Source organism: Sinohyriopsis cumingii, chromosome 9 (genome assembly GCF_028554795.1).
Source record: "Sinohyriopsis cumingii isolate HCF-2022 chromosome 9, ASM2855479v2, whole genome shotgun sequence".
In the NCBI taxonomy this organism is placed as follows: Eukaryota; Metazoa; Mollusca; class Bivalvia; order Unionida; family Unionidae; genus Sinohyriopsis; species Sinohyriopsis cumingii.
The window spans coordinates 59,717,324-59,739,344 of NC_142969.1; the positions used below are offsets into that span (position 1 = coordinate 59,717,324).

Here is a 22,021-nt window from a genome sequence, read left to right on the forward strand (position 1 = left end):
CCACTGCATTGCATTTTCTGACATGATAAAAAAATAAAGCCATTTGCAATCTTACAAAATATCTATTATATGATTTATAATCAGTAATTATATACACAAGACATCAGCATGCAATGTAATTGATCAACTCGTGAAACTATCACGATTTTTCCAAAGCTGTAAGTTAAAATGGGACTTCATGGTCTAGCCAGCCAACAAATATAAAGTAAAATGAAACAGCAAAAACACTTGAAAAAGATGAAGTTAGTTGTATGCATTTTGAGAGTTATGGAGTATAGAAAACTGTAATATGACTAAATTTCATGCAAAAAGCATGTGAACTTGATTCATTGTGTAATAAAGGACTATATAAATACATTTGGAAATTCAAATTCCAGTACTCTCAAAATGTATATGGCATTAAAAATTTCTTGAGCATTATTTTTATTACAAGCTAAATTGTTACTTTCTTAGTCTTAGGGATATTATTTCTAAAAATATGTCAATAAATTATGCGTAATTCACATCTTAATCTATCGTCATCTCATAAAGCGTACACTAACACAAAAATCACTGAACCAACCAGACCAGAGACTCAGCACTATCATTCTGTTAAGGAAAAGAAAACCAAACTTCTGTACAGTCACATGGATAACTTTACTGAACAGGTTCCTCACATCAATATTCATCATCTCTTCATCTTTTTAAAAAGTTGCTATTGTCTCATTTGGCAACATCCTATCCAAATTTAAAAGATCTTAACTTCATTTAGTAGTAAAATGCTGCATGATGACAATACATTACAGATATATTACAAGACATTGAATATTGTAGATATTATGAAAATCATTACAGAAAAGAAAAGGATTTTAAAAGGGTCTGAGACATATTTATCCAGTGAAACTATTTTATCTGACAACAATATGTGCACAGTTAAATAGTCCATAGTAAAGTCATACATAGACAAAGGCAATAACAGTTTAAACAGTTCTTCGGTAGACATTTTATAAAGTGATTCTAGTTTGGAATTCACCAATGTTTGCAGCTGATTAAAACTGTTAAAACTGTTTAATGATGCATGTTAAGCAATAGTTACTCAGACATTTAAAAAGCTCAAACTTTGCAAAATTAAGGGAGAAAGTTATTGCTAAGTATTGTATAGATGGTTTGTTTTGCAAAGTTTCTGAACATGGACTTTGTCCAGACATAGCCACTGTACTTTATATAGGTTCTGCTGTTTTACTTTCATGTTATCTTTGGTTTTGATAATGATTCCAATTGTTAATAACCAATACCAATGAGCAACAGAGAATTGGATAATATACAGGGTCTGTCTTTCCAGTGTTATATTGTTTGCTAACATCTCATACAGTCCAAAATGTTCTATCACCAGTCTTAATAAATGAAGTTCTAATACAATTCTGAAGGCGTTGATATCACTGTACTCTTGAATGACCGAATGTACCAGTAGCACAATGATGTATTAACAGTCTTTCAATTAATAACAATAATATAATCCAAGATGTCCTTGTCTGAATTCTGACTATAATTCCAAATTAATGTTTCTGTCCAAAACTATTATTCAAAAGCACTTTTGTATTTCCAGTGAATAATAATTTGAATAAATAATATCACCTAAATCAAATGCTCAAAGCAACAACACAAATTATCTCTGCTTCAAATGTTATTGCAGGAATGAATAATTTGCCAAGTTAAAAAGATTATGGTATATAAAAAAATAAGGCATAAAAGAAGTGTGGGGATGTAAGTCAAAATTTAATTTCTAGAAAAATCTAACTTGTAAACAAGATAAGATATGTTACTGATATTATAATACTATCAGCATCCATCTGTCTTCAGGAAACAATGGTGTAACTTCCGGATGGGTGTCCTATCTGCACCAAATTATAATAAAAAATGTGGTAAACATCAGGTTCCACGGGTTATTCCATGGGGAATACCACTGGCCTAGATCCTTACCAAATTAAATATGTTTATCTTTATTTATAATGATCTTAATATTTAACCCACACTCATAGGGAAATATTAACTATGTATTATTCGTTTACCAAAATAACAGTTACTTTACAGGTACAGCATGAACTTGATTTTGGACAGGGTCAAGTCCAAAATACAATTATATAAAACATACAAGCATTGAAAAAAGAAAAAAACCCCATACAAATTAAATATACATAACATCAGCCAAAGTGGGTATGTAAGAAAGCTGCCAGTAGCTTCCCATGGGTTGGTGGTTCTTACCAGGTTCTTCCTCCACATTTATACTGGTTGCCTAGTATCTTGTTGTAAGAATGGTGTTAAACCCAAAAAAGAGCAGCAATTTCTTCCATGGTGTTTTTCAATTACAGCAGTTGTATATTAACCTTATTTTTCCTCTGCTTGTGAAATTGACATAGATCCATGTCAGGTCTCTATTAATTATTCTTTGTTGAGTTTCTCAAATTCCTCTGTCTTGTTAAGAAGTTTGCTGTTTATACAGTGTCAAATTACACTTGTCCATGTCAAGTGAAAGCTTTAACATTGGCACTGTTTAGGAGTAATTAGATAGTGAGCAATATACAGCTAACTGGTTATCTCTGAATGCCACTAAATAATTATCACAATGTTCCAATGTTTTCAAAACTCCACTAAATGGCAATAAATCAAGTTTGGAAAAATCAAAACAGCATGCAACTTCATTGACCATTGGAAAGTAAAGGTTTTAATTCAGCATAGATGTTTAATATCTCCTTGATCATTGGGGCTGTGTGCTTCTCCTATTTATCATTGTTACACATAGCCAGCATGTTGTTGTTGTTGTTATAGGGTTTAATGCCATTTATCAGCACAGGATAGGCTATACATAGTGGCCAGAATAAATGGTGGAGGAAGAATCCAGGAAAACCCCATACAGAACAATGACCCACAAGAAGCTACTGGCAAGCTTTCTCACATACCCACATTGGCCAAATCTGAGACTCCAACCCATGCAACAGCCAGTCTGCAACTGGAGAGAGAAGGGTAGGTATGATATTTGTGGGCCTATTAGTCAGTGTGGACTATACTAAATGTTTGCAAAATTGGTAAATGTTCCGTTTTTCACCCATATAGTAGTCTATGCAGAGTATCAGATGAGGCCAGATCAATGCCTCGGCTTCATCTTTGTCACTTCATTCCACACAGCATCGCGAATCTTATCCTATTTGTAACTCAGTAAATTTTCAGGTTAGAATCATTAAATGTAGATAAAGTATCTAATTCATTTCACACAAATTATTTTAAATGAATTATATACTTTTAGGCACATTTAATGATGCTTACCTGAAAATATACTGGTTACAGGTAGGATAAAATTCTTGATGCCGTATTACTGTATGCTATTTCAGATTACCGGCAGTTGGGAAATTGCATCACTGATGCCAAAATGCAGTTTTATCTTGGAGAGAGAGAGAGGAAGTCATGTGTATGCCATCACATTATTCTTCTTGCACCTCATGATCAAAATAAATATGCCTCGATATGAGAGATTTCAGTCCTTCTTAATTCTGTTTTGTACCTTACTAACTCTGAAACTCTTGTCAAAGAGAGAAAACTGTACTAAATTAAATAGTAAATGGAAACTTAAAACACAGGCCATACTCCTTCAGTTTCAGAGTTTAAATATTTACAATATATCCATCTAGACACTATTTAAATCCCAACAGTGACCATTTAGCATACTGTGTACATGTACTTATTTTGCAAGGAGATTGAGTTCTCCATTCCCAACAAATAAGGTCATTTTTGTCATTAAGTAACTATACACTTCATATAGTTAGGCTGCATTTAGTTTTGATCTTTATTACTTTAAATTGCTGACAGTTCTGTCTGCAAGTACAAAAGGTGTGACTGGTTGAGAAACTTACATGAGTAACCACCTGGCATTTCCTTCATTACACAGCACCTTATTTACAGTACCCTATGAGCAGCCTCATTTCCCTCTTGATTGCCATGCTAATTTGATATGGTCTGCCCAATCTTGTCCTCAAACAGGTGTTTGGTTGGATGATCTGACCACAGCTAAAGCATATTTAATTAGCATGTAAATAACACTGCAAAGTGATGTGGTTCTTGGGACTATGGATATGTAATTAGAAAACTTGAAGGAATTGTTTACTCAGTTGTATTAATTAATAATGGAATATAGTATTTCCCTTGTACATGAGTAAGATCACAGTCATCAGGTAACTAAACAATACAGTGTACAATCCTTCTATAAAAAAACTCCCTCCCTCCCTCCCACCTCTATCTCTCTCTCTCTCTTCAAGGCAATTATTTGATTTCGAGGTGCAGGAAGAAACTTGTGATGGAATACCTGTCTTTGTCATAGTTATTTATTTTCAATTTTGTTTGTTCTAATACACAATTATATATAATCAAATTTAAACAACATATATTACTAGTGCATGCTGCTTGAGCACAATGACATCTGACATACATGAATTTAATACTGGCAGTCATGTAAAATATTTTAAAATCCTTCTCAGTGCTGGGTCTTATATTTTTGTACATGATCTCTTCCTCAGAATGATATTATTTTTACAAATTTATTCAGACTTTGAATTTTTTGATACAGTATGGGATGTTGGTGACTTGTTTACACAATATGTGACTGTTTCACTATATAATTGATAATCTGACATTTTCATTTCTATCTGAGTCTTATGAATGGTAAAAGTACATACTTAATTGATACAAAATAGGTAAAAAGTTACATACTTAATTGATACTAAACAGGTAAAAAGCTACATACTTAATTGATACCAAATAGGTAAAAGCTGCATACTTAATTGATACTAAATAGGTAAAAAACTACATACTTAATTGATACTAAAAAAGTTAAAAGCTGCATACTTAATTGATACTAAACAGGTAAAAAGCTACATACTTAATTGATAATATATAGGTAAAAAGCTACATACTTAATTGATACCAAATAGGTAAAAAGCTACATACTTAATTGATACCAAATAGGTAAAAAGCTACATACTTAATTGATACCAAATAGGTAAAAAGCTACATACTTAATTGATACCAAATAGGTAAAAAGCTACATACTTAATTGATACCAAATAGGTAAAAAGCTACATACTTAATTGTTACTTAAATAATTGTTATGAAGTTTTGATGCTTAGAAAAATAACTATCTGTTAGAGCCTATCTACAGATGGCCTAGTTTATGGAAGATGCATAAATGTGGCCTATAAAGAGTCACTGTACCCTATTTTTAAGGTGTCTGTGGTGCTAAGATATTCTTTAGGGTTAGTGCTGGCAGACAGCATGTGGACCACTCTGTAAATCGTTGTTACACTCTGCAGTCAGTAACCTCTCTTGAGAATGAAGGTCCAGTAAACCTTACAACAGCCACCTAAAGGTCAGGAGGTCTGTGGCACCCAGGTGAAGTGGGGAATCCCTGCTTTAATGATTGGAGTAAGGATGGTGCATGCATTAGTACTCTAATAATCTCAAAAGTTCAATTCAGATCTTAGTTGTATCACTTTGTCATAGTTAAATTGCTTGTTTAAATTGTTTTCAAATGTCAATCACTTGCTTAATTGATTTTAAATGACATTCTGCCAGATTAAACACCAAACACGTCTTTGCCTTGACTTAACTTTAAAATTAAAAGGCATAACCACAAGTGGATTTTACTTGGAAACTTCTTTCTCATTAAAGTTCATTTACCCCCAGAATTTATTCTCATTGCTTCAGGAATATGCTGGCAATAGGACACTGTTATTCTCTAACTTTTGTACAGGAAATGTGGGAAATAGAAAGTGTATCTATTCTTAATTACATTCCGAATTAGTATGCATGTACAGTTGTTGCTAAAATTAATGAATCTGCATGGAATGGTCTGTTTATGTGCATATATTATAAAATAGGTCCAGTTGTTGTAATGTTATGAAAATATCATTCTGTCTAATATAAAAATTGATTTTCACCATACCTCCAAAGCTGATACATGAAGACTGCAATCTGTTTAATATGAAAACAGTCACACCATTTCTTCAACACATACATGAAGAATGCTACATATTAGAATATAGATTATTCATTAAGTTTTTCCTGAGAACTTGCAGAAAGAAAATTTAACATACAAATGGTCTAGTTCTATTTTAACACACATACAGTTCAGAAAACAATTCATAAAGGATTGGGAAAAAAAAACATTTTAACACCATAAACCATGCTAGAAAATGCCATTTTCAACTGTTTATGGAAAATGGGTGTACCTACCTTGAAGTCACGACATTATTAAGAAATGGTTATCAGTAGTTATGTACAAAAATAGAAACTTGCTAGACTAAGTGTAGCTTATTATGAATATAGCTTTTTTTTTCTTGCAATATTTTTGATGTTACATGTATTATGGATGGATTGTATATGAGATGTGCTCAGTGTTGCAGCTTATTAGAGACCTATTGCCCATTTTCAGACTTTACACACTCATTCATCCCATTGTCTTGTTGGTTAAAAATACAACCGCCACAATGGCCATCTTGAAATGCTTGTAATTGCTACTCCACCTGAATAGATGTCATCTCAACATGGGGTTTTCTATTAAGATTTTTTGTTGGACCTAAATAATCTAGCTGAACCTAAATGATCTAGTTGGACATAAATGATCTAGTTAGACCTAAATAATCTAGTTGTTGGACCTAAATGATCTAGTTGGACCTAAATGATCTAGTTAGACCTAAATGATCTAGTTAGACCTAAATGATCTAGTTGTTGGACCTAAATGATCTAGTTGGACCTAAATGATCTAGTTAGACCTAAATGATCTAGTTGGACCTAAATGAAATTTGTGCCTAACTAACTTCTAATATGGTCACCACAGCATTCATCTTGAAAATCTAGTTATCTCTACTACTTCTGAATGGAAAGCCGTATAAACACAGGATTTTCAGGATACTTTTTATGATGTCTAGTTAGTCATGTATGAAATGGGTGCCAATTTGATGTCCAATATGGCTTTCACAGTGGCCATGTTGAAAATCTTGTTATTGCAATTCCTTGTGAATGAAATCTATTAGTGCTGTGTTATGTGTATTAGAAGACTTACTATGATGTCTATTTCATCCTAAATTAAAAGAGTGACATTTACACATCCAGTGTAATGTGGTTGCTACAGTGGTTATCATGAAATTCTTGTTATTGCTATTACTGAATGGATGGCTGTTTTTATTAAATGATTTATTATGGTATCTTCATTGTTCTAAATGAAAATGGTGCTTTACATATATTCAATATATCCGTAACAGTGTCATATATAATATTAAAATTTAACCTGATTAATGATCATGTTTAGTTATTGAAAATTGTGCCAGTCTGACATCTAGTATGGCCACCACAATGGCTATCTGGAAAATCTTGTTATGGTTACTTCTCTAAGTTTATTGGTGATATCGATATTGTGTTTTGACCAAAATACTTCCTGTGATGTCTAGTTGATAGTAAATGAAAATGGTACCAATATGATATCTATTATGACCAGCATGGCAGCCATCTTGAAATCTTATTATTGGTACTTCTCTAAAATGGGAAGCCATATCAACATGGGGTTTCCATTGAAGACTTCTAATGACACCTTGTTGGTCCTAAAGAACATATCATTGTCCTAATTGTAAAATGTGCCAATCTGATATCCATGGCGGGTCATTCATGGAAAATCTTTTTGGCCAGACGAGTGCCATTTCCTGCAAGGGACTCCTGTTTTTGTATAGCATGTTATGTCTGCATGGAATCATATCCTGTCTATGCATGTATGCAATTCTAATTTTAATCCTCAGAAGGCCAAATTATCCATTGCTTTCTCAGTATGGGACTATTGATTAAGATGGCTACTGATATTGGACTATTGATTATTATTGAAACAAATACAGTGCTTTTAAAAGATTTCAGCTGTATGTTCTGTAGATTAAAAGTTTTTGTGTGAAATCAACTTTTTATTGCAGGCTTGAAATTGGTTATACTAGGCAGACATATAAATAGGAAAAGGTAGAATACATTTTTTGACATTTATGTTTCAATTCTGAACAATTACAATTAGCTAGGCACATTTGTTGCATGAATATCATCAGTTCACTTTCTTATTTATGCATGACACTTTCATTTTTTGTTAGCCAATGGTGAAGAAGAAAATCTGGGAACAGGTTTGTTTGTTAATCAATTGAGAACATTGCTTTATTGTAACAATTAACCTGGCATAATTTAGAGGTTAACAAATGTATGCACAGATCTACTAATTAATTCTCTTTTAATGACTTTTGATCGAATAATTTTATTTTTGAATAAGTACTCCAACTAGAAATTTCTTAATGAAGGAGAAATGATGTGGAGTTTATTCATCAACAAAAATGACATTGGTTACATTTTCTAATTTGTTTTTAAAGCTAAAGAGCAAATGAACGTATGAAGCAAATAAATGGAGGAAATTGAGGTTTTATTGAGGTACTTTTAATGATACCCATGTCTTAGGGAGAAGTGTACTTGGCAGAAACAGGCTTGAACCTGGATCTTCTGAAAGCTAGCCAGGCACTCTGTGACCTAAGTTACCAGAGCTGACATCCCATTAAGGAATCCATAGCACAGTGACTTATCACTGGGACTACCTGTTCTCAACTCAGAGTGAAAGACCTGAGAGGTCTTGAAATGGCTGATTCCATCACTGCCATTAAATGTAAAAAAGACAGATATGTATGACAAGATCAGGGCTTGAACCAAGATCTCCTGAGTGCTTGCCAGGAGCTTTTCCCACTAATCTATCAGAATCATCATTCCGTGCAGTACCTGTAAGATTTATAAAAAGCCAAAGGTATTCATGACTGCTCCGGTGGCCTAGTGGTTAGAGCATCCACCTCAGAAGCAGGAGGTCATGGGTTCGAACCCTGGCCAAGTCATACCAAAGACTTACAAAAATGGTACTAACAGCTGCCTCGCTAGGCACTCAGCATTAAGAGGTTAGTGTTAAGACTGGTTGGCTTGGTGTCAAGATAGTGTGACTGGGTGGGATATCATGCTACATGTCTGTGGCATGATACCCCAGTTCTAGACATCACTATAAACTGTCACACTGCAGACATCATAGCGATATGACTGAAAAATTGTTAAAGCTACATCACAAATCCTAATCACATTTGCATACACACACGCACAGGAGTATTCATGAAGAGAAGGTTGAGTGGGGTGGATAGAGTGATTTATTTATTGCTACTTAGATGGAGCATATGTTTTTGAGTTCAGTACCGATATTCAAATAATACTGTATCAAATTGGAACTATTCTTAAATTTCACTAAATGTTAGCAATCCCTTTTCATTTGAATTGTGTTCACATTGTATAAATCAACATTTTCCAAGATCATAAAACTGAGTGTATGCAATGAATACAACTCCACATTGTTTTGTTCCAAGATGGGAGAAATAGATCATTTTACATGACGTATTAATATGTCTTAGCCTGATGGCCATAACTTATACAAACACCATATTAAACTCATTCTTTCTGCTGACTATGAACAAAACACCTCAATAACTTTTATGTATTTATTACATATGTTTGATGACAAATTAATAATTTCTTCCATACATTTTCTATGGGAGATTACCCATAAAGAGAGGGTTGAAGCATAAAAAGTCATCCAAAGTATTGATACTGTGTTAGTCAACAGGATCATAGTTAAAAATTTGTCTGTTTAAATGTCCATCCTGGTAAGCATGTGTTTGATGAGACAGGGGTGAATTAATATCAAATGATTTTAGGATTAAATACTAAATAGCTATGCAAAATTTTTAATGGAAGTCATATCAGAAGAAATTTTATGACCAGAAGTGGAGTTTAAGGCTAGATGTCTGTGTTAAGACAGGAAGATGACTTGTTTAGTCTCACAAATGGAATAGTTTTTCTTAAGTTGGTAGTTGAATTTTGTTAGCATCTAGAACATGAAGTGAATTGGTGCTAGTTTTTGATTTGTTTGTGTTTAGGGGTATCAAATGCCCATTACTACAACTTTTATTGTTGTTGTTGAAACATTGTAAAAGAAAAATCACTTTCTTATAAACTTTTTCTTTTCTACAAAAGAAAATAAACTCCACCCCATAAATAAAAATAATTAAATTAATTAAAGAAAAAAAACAATAATTTTAAAACAAATTCAAAAATAAAATAAAAACTAAAATGGAGGGGGTGCCAATAAAAAAATGATTCAAGAGTTTGATATAGGTCATATTAACTCCTAAATCACCAGCTAAAAGAGTTTCATGGGCTAGACTAAGAATTTCCTGTTGATTTGGTATTGGAACAACAGTTTGATAGCTCACTGATCACTCATCACAAGTGGGTACCTCAGGTCATCTCCATTTTCATAAGGACCCCATTGTTTTCCACAGAAACAAACTAGGATTTGTGTGGCTTTAGTTTCACTAATAGCCTTATGATACAAAAAGGATATCTCAGAATCTTGTTCCTGTTCGACAATGGGTGATTGTCTTTTGTCACTTTTGTCACCCTGATTAGAATAGAGAGAATGAGTGGTAAAATGAGGATTAATATGATCAATATCTTTTGACTGATCAGTAATAGCGGCCATGGTGACTTCATCAAAAGTCTGACCAATAAAAGTGTCAGCTAAAGCAATAATTGTCTGACCAACATCATTCTCAAGAACTCTTTTTCCTATAGCTCTTATAACTGCACTACATGTATTAGGATACAAACAAGGGATTTCTTTCTCAACAGGATCAACCATTTGATACAAACATGGTTTGTCTCTTACAAATGGATTAATCCATGACCTTATATCCAGTTAGGTGATTGCCTATTAATAAATAAATATCCTCAAATGGTAAAAAAGTCACTGCTCCAACAGTTATGGATCCTGAAACTATGTCTTATGCAAAATTGACACAGTGAAGAGGATAATTAGCAAAGTCGCACTCTACTCACTGAATAAGAACACTTTCACTTGAAGAGGATTTATTAAACAAAGTAGAAAAAAATCTGATAACAAAAGACTGATAAGTTCCTGTCTCTTAATATTTTAGTAGTGATAGGCTTAGTAGAATCACCAATAAGTGATACTGAACATTTCAACATGAATGTTTCATAATTCTCCATAATACAATAAAACCTTTTCTTTTTTTTCTCGACCCAACCAATTTATTGCTTTGAGGACAAAGCCTTGTCCACGACCTCCTTTTATCTGTCTTATCAGATGTTTGATTTCTAAAGGTTGTGACAGATTGAGATGTAGAAGCAATATTATAAGACTAAGATGATTTCTTATTAACAAAGAAACTGTTGAGCGGAAGATTTATTGACCAATGAAACTTCGTGAGTTGGGAAATAATCATTGGCTGTGTGAGCAGCAGCTTCTAAAGTTTCAACCTTTTTCTCATTAAGATAGGTCTGTATATCACTATGGATATTTTTCTTGGACTTAAAATGAGCTGTCTGAGGTTATCATGTTTATCAACCTTCTTGACTGAGAACAAAATATCAGATAATTATTTTTCCCATGCGAATTTGACATGGAAATGTCAAGTTTCTTCTGAATAATTTTGTGTCTGTTTTGTTAATGATTCTCTCACTTGAGAATGATCATAATGTCTGCAAAGCTATGGATACTCATCCTTTTTCAAAGACTGTAACTTTTTCTGGGTAGGATTTATAATAAAGTTCTCCACTTTGGATGATATTGTGAAAGCTTCCTGGTTTGACTAAAGATTTATCAAATATGTGAAATTAAAATCTTTACCAAGTACAATGAATATTAAAAAACAAGGTCAATTTAAATTTTAATGACAAATTTTTCATATTTCTGAAATGTTTTAAAGAAAATCAGATCCCAGGGAAGCCTCCCCCCATTTCTGTTACAACTAGTGCTTCTAGTGCTTAAACTACTATGAAAAAGTGAAACCAACAAGTTTGATAAAATCAAGAAATGAGTTTATTTCTCTAAGTAAGCTACACAGTGAAAATTTAAGAGCAACTTACATTATAATGAATTAAATTCCAGATAATCCTAAATGTGTAAAATGTTTCAAAAGCATTCCAATAGTTTCAAATGTCCTGGATACAGTCCAATATGTCTTTGAACGAGTTCTCATTAATCTCAAAGTAGTGTTTTATTCTGAAAAGTCAATGAGGAGTTTGCAATTCCAGTGTTCCTCTCAACTTATAACTGAACACAGTTATAAACTCTAATCATCGATCCCGAAAGACTAATATGAAACATGACTTTTAATTTTTTATCATCCATTACAAGTCACTAAATTTGCCCATTTATAATACGTGAAGATTTTGTTTTTAATATATATATATGTGAAATGTTTCAAACTATTTCATATTTTGGTTTATGTATTTGTACTGTTTTGATGGTTCCCCCAACTAATTCTTGGGGATATAACTGAAAATGTTATGTTTAGTCCTAAAAATCAAAATGAGGTGTCAGCTTACTTGACCGCAGATCCTAGTGATAAAATGTCAAATACCAGTCTAACAGAATTGACTTCAGGTCATAAAAGTCTTTTTTCTTCTTTTAACGTTAAAAAATATTATTCCAGTCTGAAAGTCTACCTCTGTTCGAAAAATCGAGTCACATGCATTTTAAAGTCTCCTTAATTGTAAAAGACACATGTCATTTTATTGCAAAGTCAATGGGTGCTAACTCTACCTTGTATGATTCATATGTCTTTAGTGCAGGTTTGATGTACATATGAAAGTACATGTATGGCTTTTTTTTAATCATATATATTACTTGTTGTAAATATCACAATGTATAAACATTAGCTCCCTTTACCTGGCCGCCATGTGTTACACTGCTTGTAAGACAGAATGGTGATCCAGTAAACCTTTGCCACATGGACAAAGGTTACAAATTTTCCTATATAATCTCTGTGATTGCAAATTGATACCTACAAAAAGAAAGAAAAAGCAAGTTAGAGCAATGTACAGGTAAAACCTGTTATAATGCGATGCTTGGGGTCCAAAGAATAACATCACAATATAAGCAGGATCATGTTAACAATTTTTTAAATAAAAATTTGACCATCAAAATTTCAATGTCATCACTTTTAACTAACCTTTTGATCATATAAGCTGCTTGTGATATGAATAATTGGCTTTTCCGAGAGCATGTATTTAGGATGTTAAAAGAGAGGTCATCTTCAATTGCAAAATGGGAGCCATGCTGCCATCGCATTATAAGCAGAATCATGTTATAACATGTTTTACCTGTACTTTTAATGCTCAGTGAAAATAAAGAGAATTTTGGGGGCAAAATAAACTATTGATAACTCCAGCAAACTTACTGTACCATTTAGAATATCTCAGTCAAACAAATGTGAATATATTTATCCTGTTTTGAAAATCCATAATAGACCAGGCATAAACCTTTACTTGCAGCTGACAAAGCAGAGTAACTGATAGTGGATAGGGGAATTGGTATGCCAAAAGAAAAGAATGATCTACTATTTCAACATTTTTTATATTCTAACTATCAAAAAAAAATAGCACTGCTTTGAGGAAGTCAAGATTTTGGTACAAAGAAAAATTGGCATGCCAGTCAAAAGGAGCAAAGCAGCAGAAAATTATGTGCAAGTTCTATTTACAGGACTGCTGAATGATGAACAAGCCATGATCATGAGTATGGCATAACCCAGTTTACCTCTTATGATGCATTGAGCTCAGCCACTATTTCCAACACATTCTCTGCTTATTTTAAAGCCTTTTCCCTTCCATAATCGGCCATAAATTTTTTTATGATAAATGCATAACATTGATATATTTCTCAAAAACAAATTTTTTTATGTCAACTTTGCAATGGGGTCATGAAGGTAGAAACTAAGGCATTGTGCTAAAACTTTATTACCCCCCCCCCAGCCTACAGAATGCTGTGTGCATCAGTATTTGAATGACTGTTCAATTACTGGTGAATTCACCTTTCATAACTGTATGTTTATTTCTGGTTTCTCTGAGTGTCTCTGTTCCTGCGGAGTTAAGACAGTTTATGCAGTTGTCTTTATGTGCCTGTACTGAAATATAATATTCATTAAAATAGGAATTCAAAACTTGACACCTGCAGAAAGAGCAAGAAACTACTTTATAATCCCCATTATTTTCCGATATCTACTAAGATAGGACCAAAAGATGCTACTTTGTAATGGTGAAATTAGTTCTAACATAGTGGTGCAAAATGCAGTTACCTCCCTTCAACTGATGTTGAAAAACGAAGATAGTATTATGAAACTATTGCAAAAACTTACCTACACATAAAAATAGAAAATTATAACAGATATGGTTGACAGAAACAATAAGAAAATAGTTTGTCTTATTTCTGCAATGGACAGTTTATATATACAAATTTACTGCCGCATCGAGCTGCTTAACATACAAAATTTATAAAAATAAAATGTGGTAAAAAATGTCCATATTTTTGGGATAGCTATAACGAAACAAAACACAAAAATAGTATACAACTGACCCTGCAAGTCAATGGCAGTTCTTAGCAAAATAAATATTTGCATCCCAATAAAAAAAATTACCAGCATTTTTCACATCCAAAGGTCAAATCTGACACCAAGTGATGCTCACAGAACAAACGCAAGCCCTTTTCCCAGGTGGTAATTTTGAGAAACATTGTCTTCTAAACAGCTTGATACAATTTGAACTGCTTGTCATCCAAGCCATGTTTGAAATAATCTACTTGCCTTACTCATGTGGTTACTGCTGTGGGTGGATAGCTCTTCCTCTAAGCCTGCTATTGGTATTTCACTGTCAACAATACTGCAAAGTGCACCTGTCTTACATTAATTTCAAGAACACAAACCCAGAACACCTAATTCACAAAAATTATCCATATATCAATAATAGCTGGAAAAGTTTTAAACCATAACTGTATGATAAGAGATTTGACAGAGGCCAATTTGTGAAACTATCCACTGCCACCTCAAGAAGTGTATCAGTTCATATAATGGGGCTAACGTAAATGACACTAATTGGTGTGAGAACCGTATTCAAATTGCATGGCATGTTTTGATCATTAAGTGTTACTCATTAATTTTATAATGAGCATGTTTTGCAGCCTTTAATTATTTAATTACTGCTTTAATAGGTTGAAATATTTTATACTTTTTTATAATACAACCTCTAAGTGCTTTAAATCTAAAGAACGTTTGGTTCTTAATGTAACAATCAACATAAGGCAACATTTTAAATGAAATAAAAATTCTCCACTATATGTTTTATATTTATATAATGAATACTCCCTTTTGGACAGATATGTGTTATTGAGATGACAACAGTGTTTTTATTGTGTACTGGGTGGTAAAGTAAGGGGTGGTATATGGTGGGTGTAGTGGGTTAGCTTATACTAATGCATTAATATTGTTTTGAACTAGAATTGTAGTAATGTAGTTATGGTCTTTTCCTAATATGTCTGTAAGGAAAAGTTTTCTTCTACATGCTTTTTTATCAAAAGTATCTTGTGTTTCAAATTTGTTATTAATGTGGTTTATAATCAATGTTTCATAATAATTTTTCAAAGTATCTTAGAGCTGGTATTACTTCAGTCGATCCCAGATCATAGTGTTTTGTGATATTGTGTTTAAAATATTGAGATCTGTTAGATATACTATATTGTCTGATTTACTTTTACAGGCTATTTATGTTGCCATGTTGCAAATAGATATATCATTAGGATGTGTAGTTAATTTGTTTTTATTATTATTAAATTTTATTAATTATTATTATTATTATTATTATTATTATTATTATTGTTGTTGTTATTATTATTATTATTACTTTTATTATTATTATTATTTGTTGTTAATGTTGAATTCTTATTTATTAACAGTGTTAATGTTGTGCCCACCGTCTGTGTAATCTTAACATGTTTGTTTGTTTATTTATTTGTTTCAGTGGAGTGTTTAGCCGGTGATAAAAGATGTAGTAAGGTTTTATTTCTCCAGAATATTACTAACATTATTTTAGATGCAAAGTTTGAAATTTTGCCATCACTTCATTTCATTCACTTTAGACAGTTAACAAAAATGCTGTTTATGTATGCTTTTCCCATTAAGATCCAAAGAGACAATTTTCTCCCATTTTAACCTGGATGATCCTATTCACGATGCATACTGAGACAAAATCACATCAGTTTCAGATTTCAACAGAAAGTCTGTTTTGTGCTTTTTTAAAAGTTGTGTTTGCTTTGTAATACTTTTCTTAAGAAGCAAAAGTGTATTTCAACCTCAAAAACCATCAGTTGCAAACATACATGTACTACCATAATGGATGCCGATGATATCATGTGGGAAGGTCTATATTAAAATGTATATCCGAAGGCGAACTCACATCACGGTTATTGTCACTTGTAAAGGATTCATAATTTTTCTTTTGAAATTTGTTAAACTTTTCCCCATCCATTTTTAAAGAAAAAATTGTCTACAGGCAGTGCTTTTAATTAGTTTGCAATATTTTACATCTGATCCTAATATTTTGATGCTAGTAATTTTACCTCATGAATGGTGAATGCCATGATTGGTCTTAGTCTTGAAGTTGTTCCAGCAGATCTGTGAGATATTCCAGATTTTATTTTGGCTTGTTAAACTAATAAATGTTGCTAAAATCGAAAGTGAATAACTTTGTACTTCAGAGTTGTAGCTGATGCTTTTTACAGTTGACTATAGTTTGGGTTCCTAATTTTTTTCTTCATTAAATTAGTACTATATTATTACTGTTATGAATAGTGATCCAGAACTTTTGGACCAAAAAATAAGTTTGGTATATATTGTCAAAATATCTTTTTGATCTAAACCTAAAAGTTGCAGTTTAAAAAAAAATCTTGTTGATGATGTTATTTTATCACAATCAAAAAAGGCAGATATCAACTAGTATACATCATAATGTATAATTTCTCACCCATGTGACAATGAAATCTCAAGAGCTTGCAGCTGTTTTTTTTCTTGTATGATTTTGTCTATATGTCTCTAGTGCTCATTTACCTATTTCATTAGGTGATAATACAGTACGATGCGCATTTATGATGTTAGTATGCTAGGCATAACTTGATTGTTTGCAAGTAAAACAAGCCAATAACGTAAAGCAGTAACAATGAATGACTATTTTCTATATTTGCTTTGAAAAATAATGGGTGGGAAAAATCAAAGGTAGGCGACAGTACCAAGACAAGTACAACCCAGTTTCAGACTGATATTATTTTTGCTTGGCACAGGTTCACAAAAGGCAAATAATGCAATCCCTCGACTGGACTTTTCTTTTCTGTTTGCAAACTCAAACATAGATTCTATTAATCTTGCAGTGGTTCGTGGTTTTTAGATAGGTTTGAGATGCGGCAAGATTTACCTTCATTGGTTGTATATATCTGCCATATTTTGGTCAACCTTCTATTGCAATATATATATATATATATATATATATATATATATATATATATATATATATATATATATATATATATATATATATCAAACCTGTCCACTTTTCAAAAGCCATATTGGGAGATTGGGACCTAAAGCATGGAGATTGGGACCTAAAATTGGGAGGCATTTTGTGGCCTTTTCTAAGCCTGTTGTCACTAGCTATTAGATCTTTCGGGTCCAATATACTTGAAATTCTCAAAGGACATTCCGTTTCACCCTGTCACTTGCCTTTTTTCCCCAAGAACATGCCCTATTTTCAAGTTCTGGTAGCTGTGGCCAAACTGCACACTAGCTTAAGGTTAGTCTTAAGTAAACAAGTAAGAAAGCCAGCGTGATAATTGACAGTTAATTCTGATCATTGCAATTGTCTTGTGAAAAGGACTGGCCCTCCAATATATTTCAATGAAAGATGCTCTACAGTGTGTTATGTAAGTACCTGCTATTGATTGGCAAATAAACAATGCCCTATTTTGTTGCAGCTAATGGTGCCTATATACACAGTCTCAAGCATATGCATGTGGCAGCTATTTTCCCCACATTGTATATCCCACCTTATTTCCTTATTGTCAACTTGTAAGGCATTTAACATTGTTTACTAAAAAACATATTTACTGGTATTCTCATAATAGTTTTTAAGGGCACATATTCTGTGTTTTATTTATTTTTTCATTCCTTTTTATAATTTAGTGATTGGAATTAATGCTTGAATATATAGAACAATGATGCCAGGTATTTACTCGTGTCAATTTCTTTTGTGGGAATGGAGATGGTACAGCATTCACAGTGATCATTCTTGGGATTAAAACTAATTACTCACAATTTTATTGCTGTGGTCTATTTTTGGTTGTGGTTTATTTTCTGATTTTATTATTGTTATGGGGTTAAAAAATGATAAATTTATGTTAATAATGTTTAAACTTAATATTTTACTTACTGAAGAAAAATTCTTTGTAGTATGATAATTATTTTGTCACAGCATTATTCACATGTGATAAAAATAGAACATGGCTCCTGTGGATTGCATATGATATATCTACTGATACAGAATTATATTTAGGAGATATGAAAATCAACAGACATACTGTAATTATTGGGAGTTCTCTGCAAAAATTGGGAGATAGTATTAAACTGAGAGGTAGGCGTGGTAGGACCCCAAAAATCCATTTTTTTCCCCTCCTGGCATGACAGTATATATATATTTATATATTTGTTAGATTAAACTGGGTCATATAAATACAGTATATATCAAATTTGTACTGGATACACATTTTGAATACTTATTCTCTGTAACACGAAAACATAATCCACTTGAAATCTTTTAGTCAAAGAATCACTATCTCTCATACATTCCATATGAATGTATGACATAAAAATGACAATTATTTCAAAGGAAGTAATTAGGAAAGTTGATGACAATATGAGACTGTCTATACTGTTGTTTTATCAAGAACAAACTGTTCTGCTTGCATACCTGTAAGATAATCCTACTTTATAATGGGATCTTTCCATTGGATAACATTAATCATGAATGGCATTCTTTCCTTCTCAAGAAGCTGTGGTAGCTTAAAGTAATCATGGTGGACATTTATCCGAAAGATGCAGGTTCAGATCCAAAAGTATGTGACCAGTCCAGGTCAAAAATCAGGGTGTGTAACTCTTAGGCAAGACACTTTACTTTAATTGCCTGTGTAATGAATAACCTGCTTATGTTGCTGCGCCCTAGCCAAATCCTGGCCATGACTTATTTCTGACGGTCCATATTCTAAGGTCTTTAGGATTTAAGGCTTCTATAACAAGTGTTTCCACTTTTTAATAGAAGGATGCTGAAATTGGTGAAAGGACTTGAGAATTAGCGTGTAGTTGAAGATACATTGTTTGGCATTTTAGTATAACAATTGAAAGGGGAAAATGTATATTCTTTACCATAGTATACGTTGCAGTTGAGTTCATGCAAAACCTGATGCACTAACTTTTTTTATTTTGTAAATTTACAAGCACGTTCTGGCATACGAAGGTTTTAGTGGACCAGTAATTTCAAGTGATGTATGTAAAAAGATTGTTTACCATGCAATGATAGGTATTAGACTAGACATTCTAAAGATAGCTTGAACATTACCTATTGTATTGGTTCCTATGCTACATCACATTAAGGTGTGTGGTCAAGGGTTTTATCTTTTTGTTGTTGTTGTTGTAGGGTTTAATGTCATTTTTCAGCACAAGCTAGGCTATACATGGCAGCCGGTATTAATGGTGGAGGAAGAACCGGGGAAAACCCTGGAAAGAACCACCGACCCACGAGAAGCTACTGGCAAGCTTTCTCACATACCCACATTGGCTGAACCTGAGACTCAAATTCACGCAGACAGTGGTGAGATGGCAATGATCCATAATAGTGAATGCTTTAGACCACTCGGCCACTCGGGGCCCCTTATCTTTTTGTTTTTTGTCAGATCATTAAATGTGCAAGAGCTTCTGTGACTCAAATTATTTAAGACTTCTTAAAGAGAAGGTTATTCGTGCATTTATTGCATGACAGTTATTAATTTAAAGTTGTGTTCATTTGGAAACTTACTTGTTAGAATTGAAACATAATCTGTTAGTATGTGCATAGTTTATGCATATATTCTGGGTAATTTATATAAAGCCAATTTTGTAAAAGTACATTTTTTAATAGGGGACCTAGAATAACTTAGTTCACAGCATAATGCACTCTCTGATTTGAGGCATCGATTCTATGCAAGAAAGAGTACACAGAATAGTCCATAGCATAACACAATCTCTGATTTGAGGCATCAGTCCAGAAAGAGGAGGCGGTAGACATGTATATGTTCATAGCATAATGCATTCTCCAATATGAGACTTAGATTCTATGGAAGAAAGAGTGCATAGACAAGAGTGCAAAGATAAAATACTCATTTGAAATTAGTTTATGTTCATATTATTCTTGAAACAAAGACAAATTTTCAGTACATTTATCAGCATTCGTTACATTATAAGAACATGTAAATGCTATCCAACCAATTCTAGTGTATAATATGTGATCATAATTTGGATTATAATTATTCAGTTATTCAGGCTTATGGGTTCGGTGTTTTAATTTGCTTATATATCTAATATAAATTTGGTCCACAAAGTTTTCATACTTTTTAGGTGCAATATATATATATATATATATATATATATATATATATATATATATATATATATATATATATATATATATATATATATATATATATATGAATGAAATTTGTTGAATAACTATTTGTGGCATAAGATATATATGGTGTTTGGGCTTCAAAGATTGCTTATTTAACTTATACAATCCATTTATTTTATACAGTGACAAAATAAATAGTGATAGAGTGACATAATAATTCAGTCTTCAAAATGTGGAGAATGGTGATAAATTTGGCACATATCATCTTTTGGACACCTTATAGTTAGTGCCCATATTTCAAAGAAACAGTCATGCAAGATTGTATCGTTAAGATTTTTGCATTTTTTGAACATATGCTACAGTTGTTTATCATTAACAGAGACAGATGCGTTAGAAACAGAATTATTTAAGTATTGTGAAATATTTCACTCTATTTCTAGTATTTTCTCTTTTATTTTTCTGTAATAAAATCTATTCTTCTCATGATTTTTGTGTAGTCAAATTTTGTCAAGTTTTCATTATATTTTGATTAAAGTGAGATTCTTCTGGTAGTGAAAAAATATATAGCTTTTTTTCTTTATGAAAACTAGATATTCAGAATTCATTTTGTTCGTAGATTACTTTATCTCAGATAATTCAATACTTGTCTCTTATTACAAAGAATTTGAGTTTTAATCATTTTATATTTTCCAGTTTAATTTTGTATCATCCAGATGTTTCTTTGTTAAGCATATGATTTATTTCTTATAGCCTTTTTCTGAAGTTTTCATTTGCGTTCAGTTTAATTTGCTTTGATAACACTTTATGCTTAGTATTTGGTTCGAAATTAATGAAAGCAATGTATGTGGATACCACTTGATTCTCTAATCAATGTTAATTCATCACTTTTATAATTATCTCAGTTCAACGTATATATATTGCTGTTGGTCTTTTTTTTAAGGCATTTCTTGAAAGCAATATTCTTGTCATAAATGTATAATGTAAATATTTAGGAACAACTTGTAAGTTGTTACTTTATATGTACTTGATTTTCTAAGACAATAGGAGTTTAGAGGCACAAGCAAGTCTTCTGCATACCTAGTTTGATACACATTTAAATTTAAGAGTCACACATGTTGGTTAGAAATTCTTATTCATTATGGATCAGGAGTACATGCATGAAAACTCCCCCCCCCCCATGTATGATTAAATGTTTATGCAAACTCTTTGTAGGTCCTCCATTAAGCACCTGGATATATGCAGTAGTGGCAGCAGCTACAGTATTGATTATTGCTCTTGCTGTTGTGCTCTACAGGGCAAGGTGAGTGTAAAATTGCAGTAAACATACATAGATACATACACACATACATACTTACATTCTGAAATTCCTTGATTGATTCGTTTAGGTTAATCTAAG

General features: G+C 32.4%; 1 protein-coding gene across 6 annotated transcripts in view; it reads left to right on the top strand.

The window, feature by feature from the left end:
- LOC149791897 (thrombospondin type-1 domain-containing protein 7B-like) overlaps positions 1 to 22,021 on the top strand; it is a 151,674-nt gene that overhangs the window by 117,595 nt on the left and 12,058 nt on the right. For 3 of the 6 annotated variants that reach the window (XM_089970409.1, XM_089970414.1, XM_089970415.1), the window contains 3 exons: positions 8,148 to 8,177; positions 15,943 to 15,972; positions 21,838 to 21,925. In XM_089970409.1, the coding sequence (XP_089826535.1) occupies positions 8,148 to 8,177; positions 15,943 to 15,972; positions 21,838 to 21,925 (148 nt within the window). The remainder of the gene's footprint in view (positions 1 to 8,147; positions 8,178 to 15,942; positions 15,973 to 21,837; positions 21,926 to 22,021) is intronic. The other 3 variants (XM_089970412.1, XM_089970411.1, XM_089970413.1) reach the window with 3 other exon arrangements.